General features: G+C 41.6%; 1 protein-coding gene across 2 annotated transcripts in view; it reads left to right on the top strand.

The window, feature by feature from the left end:
• Positions 1-4,000: 4,000 nt before the first annotated feature.
• DCLRE1C (DNA cross-link repair 1C) overlaps positions 4,001-4,260 on the top strand; it is a 48,474-nt gene continuing 48,214 nt past the window's right edge. The window contains exon 1 of one of the 2 annotated variants that reach the window (XM_014549945.1): positions 4,001-4,230. In XM_014549945.1, the coding sequence (XP_014405431.1) occupies positions 4,016-4,230 (215 nt within the window). In that variant the 5' untranslated portion in view covers positions 4,001-4,015. The remainder of the gene's footprint in view (positions 4,231-4,260) is intronic. The other variant, XM_005878880.2, reaches the window with a different exon arrangement.

The raw sequence follows: 4,260 nt of genomic DNA on the forward strand, positions 1-4,260 counted from the left end.
ATGTCCTCTTGATCCATCAGCTCCTACAGAGAAGAGGTATCTTTGCCAATCTTGTTTACTTTGTCACCAATCTCCCATACACTATGCAAACATTTTCTTACAAACCTATTGATCTATAATTGAAATGTAAAAAAACAGCACATATTTAACAACATATAATTTGGTAAGTTTTGACATATGTGTACACCTGTGAAACCATCACCACAATCAAGTTAATGAACTTGTTTATTTGTGCCCTCAGACAACTGATGATTTGCTTTATGTCACTTTTGATCATCTCATGTTTTCTATGATGTCCTATAAATGACATTATCTGACTTCTTTCACTCAGCATAATTATTTTGAGATTCATTCATGTTGTTTTGTTGTATCAGCAACACATCCCTTTCCCTCAGTTTTGAAATATAATTGACACATAATATTGTATCAGTTTAAGGTATACAACATAATGACTTGATATATGTATAAATAGCCAAATGATTACCACAATAAGTTTAGTTAACATCCATCACTTCACATAGTTAAAATTTTGTTTTCTTGTGATAAGAACTTTTAAGATTTACTCTCTCAGCAACTCTCAAATATACAATTCGGTATTGTCAACCATAGTCACAAGGCTGTACATTACATCTCCAAAACTTAATCATTTTACAAGTGGAAGTTAGAACCTTTTGACCACCTTCACTCATTTTTTCCAGCCCCCACTGACAACCACCAACCTGTTCTCTGGGGAGACAGACTTTATTATTAGCTTCATTTGACAGATGAGAAAACTGAATTATAAGGAGTTTAACGTAACAAAGATCACACAAATTGTAGTGAGACTCCAAAATCCAGTGACTAGACTCTTAGCCCCTGAGCTACCAATTTTGAAATGTTAACTTGAATGAATTCATACATTTCTCTGCTAGTTCTAAACCAGATATTCTCTCAACTTCTTCCAAAACAAAAATCAGAACATAGGGAGGGTAAAATCTCAAAGCTGAAGATAAGATGTACTATAATTTAGTACATCTTGAATTTTAAAATTGTTAACACTTAGTGGTAAGCACTGTGCCTTGTTTTTATTTTAAAAACTTAATAAAATACATATTGTGTTATTTTACATTTCTTTTTGTTATGGGTTAAATTGTGCTCCCCTCCCCAATTCATATGTTAAAGTTAGGACTCAGTACCTCAGAATGTGACCTTTCTTGGAAATAGAGTTATTGCAGAAGTAACTAATAAAGATGAGTTATACAGGAGTAGGGTGGGCCCCTAATCTTTATTATAAGGACTAGTGTCCTAATAATAAGGGAAAATTTGGACACAGACACTGTTATGGACTGAGTTAGGTTCCCCTATAATTCATATGTTCAAACCCTCACCCCCAATATGACGGTGTTTGGATATAGAGCCTTTAAAGAGGTAATTATTAAGGTTAAATAATGTCATAAGGGTAGGGCCCTAATCCAATAGGACCGATGTCTTTATCAGAAGAAGAGATAACCAGGAGTGTGAGCACCCAAAGAAAAGACCCTATGAGGATGCAGAAAGAAGTTGGATATCTGAAGCCAAGGAGAGAGAAACCAAACTGATGTCTTGATCTCTGATTTTCAGCCCCCAGAACTGCGAGAAAATAAATTTCTGTTGTTTAAGCTACCCAGTCTGCACTGTCTCTTCTTCAGTCCTGCTGAGACAGAATAAATCAAGGACTTTGACGTTCAAAGAGCTTTGGAATTGCTGAAAGAGAGTTTCCCAACTGGACACAGCAGTAGCCAATGTTGACCACATTTCAGTTTTCTTTGCTGATATTCTCTTGGGAGTCAGTATCCTGAAACTGGGCTTCTTCTGAAAATCTTTTATTTGAATCTTGAAGATGCCAAAGGCTAGTAAATAATTGTGTTCTCCTCCAGAGAAGCCAAATGCATGGCTCATGTCTTCCAACAGCAAATGTCTGTGGGCTATGCTTACCCATCTGTGCTATTTTGCAGCTCTTCTTTTTCCTTTATTCCCAACTCTTTCACAATTTCTCTTTATTCTTTCATACTGTAACCATTGTGGAAAGAAGACAGGCTAAATCGTGCATAACCCAACCCTTTATTCTTTTAATATTGTTTCTGTTGAAAGTGTTTTTGTAAAAGATGAATTGCTATGTAACCTGTGGATAAGCAGCATATTTGTGTAAGGGTTTCAGGAATTAGCTTCAGGGGAGGAGGCTGATGCCAGGAATCAGATATTCTGGCTCTGGGAGACTTGCTGACTCTCAACCATAAAAACTGGACCTCCACTTGACCAGTTTTGAGATAATCATCAGAATGGACTGTGCTGATTCACTCACAGAGAACTTTCACCCCCTCCCCGATTTCTTTGTTCTGTTTCCCCTCTCCCTTATAAAAACAGCTGCCTGCACTGAGATGTTAAGATGGTCTTTAGGACTGGAGTCCACTATCTTCTCAGGCTGATGGCACTGGAATAAACTGTCTTACCTTCACCAGCACCTGTCTCTCAAGTATTGGCTTTTGAGGTGGTGGGCAGCCAAACCTGAGTTCAGTAGCAAGTGGACAAATAAGAATATGAGCATTTTCTTCACCTGCCTTGCCAGGAGCTCCAAATTCTGTCAGAGGTAGACACATTCGAGTCTCCAGCTACCAGGCTCACTGCAGAATTTGTCTTTAGGTGTAGACAACCTAGCCAAAGGGATAGCCCCCCTTTATTTAAGACAAACCATCTTCTACTGAATCAAAGGTGTTGGTGATAGTATACAAGCAGAGTGCTTTAGTCAAATTAGTGATATGGTGTCTATACCTCTTTATCACCACAACCATTCTTTTTCTTCTTTCTCTCCCCCTTCACCACCTCCTCCTTAAAAAACAAACAAACAAACAAACAATTTAGTGAGAATCTGTATTTAAATAGAACTTTGAGTAGCATGGCTTCAGGAACATGTTGATAGTCTCTGAGGGTGGCATTTTGGTTCCTGATTCCCCTGGTTAGAATTCAATTGTTCCTGGATTTATTGCTATATTATTTTTTTGTCTCTGTGGAAACATTCATTTAACGTGTTATGCAAACTTGTTGTCTCTAAATAGATTGGTAACTACTCGAAGGCACATCTTAGTTACCTATGTAATCACTGCAAGGCTTGTCACTGTGCTATGAACAAAGCGTCAAAAGTGTTTGTGATCATTAATATTGTGGTGTGTGAGATGTGCTGGGAAGGGCACAATACATGCCTTTGTGACTATTTGGTGAATCAATACTTTAACAAATCTTTTTATAAAGTGGTTTTGATGCTTAAAAATTTCCAAACCATCCCCCCCTCACGCTACCTTTTTTTTTTCTTTTATACAACTTTCAAAAAATAAGAAGTGCGGAGGAGAGGGGAGGGAGGCTAGCAGCTAATCTATCCTTGGGATCTTTACTTATCTGCCCTAAGAACATGCATCTGAGTTGTGATCTTCAGAGATCGTGTATTTATTTGCTCAGTTTGGAGTTATAAATAGAAGCGGGAATTAATAGTTATTGAATCTACCACGAGTGAGATACAATTTTTTTCTCATACCATCCTCATGGCTATTCCATACGGTTGATGCTGGGAAGAGAAGAAGGGAAACTGAGCTCGGTTTCAGGCTGTCAGTGAATAAGCAGGAAGAGGAAACAGTCTGATTTCAAGAGAAGCTCTGCATCTTCCACCTCCCCCCCGCCCCCACCCTCATGCATCCCCCTTTGCATCATTGGGTGGAGCCGCCTGCTACAGTGCTCTTTCCCTTCGCGCTACTCTCCCTGCACAGGCACGGACAACTCTTCACCAAAACTACCCCGTGCTGTGTCAATGGTTTCCGGCAGAAGCCACACGCCCAGCTACACCGTCGATCTAACCCAGCCGCCCAGCCCCAGGCTCTGCAGCGGCCTCGCTCGACAGCAACGCAGTTCTGACATTTAAATCCTCAGGTCGCGGGCCGCGGAAACGCTCCTAGGCACCGCCCCCTTCGCAGGGCTCCTATGATTGGGCGAGGCTGAGCCCGGCTGGCCAATGGTGAGGCGGCAGCAGCCTCCCGGAAGTGGCGGCGCGGTCCGGCATTCCGCGGCCTCGCGCCGGGCTTGCTGGCGGACCCAGCGCTCCGGGGGTGGCTGGCGCTATGAGTTCCTTCCAGGGACAGATGGCCGAGTACCCGAGCATCTCCATAGATCGCTTCGACAGGGAGAATCTGAGGGCGCGCGCCTACTTCCTGTCGCACTGCCACAAGGGTGAGCGATCGCGGCGTGCCGCCCACTCCC

This window comes from Myotis brandtii, unplaced genomic scaffold, assembly GCF_000412655.1.
Source record: "Myotis brandtii unplaced genomic scaffold, ASM41265v1 scaffold576, whole genome shotgun sequence".
NCBI classification, from domain to species: domain Eukaryota; kingdom Metazoa; phylum Chordata; class Mammalia; order Chiroptera; family Vespertilionidae; genus Myotis; species Myotis brandtii.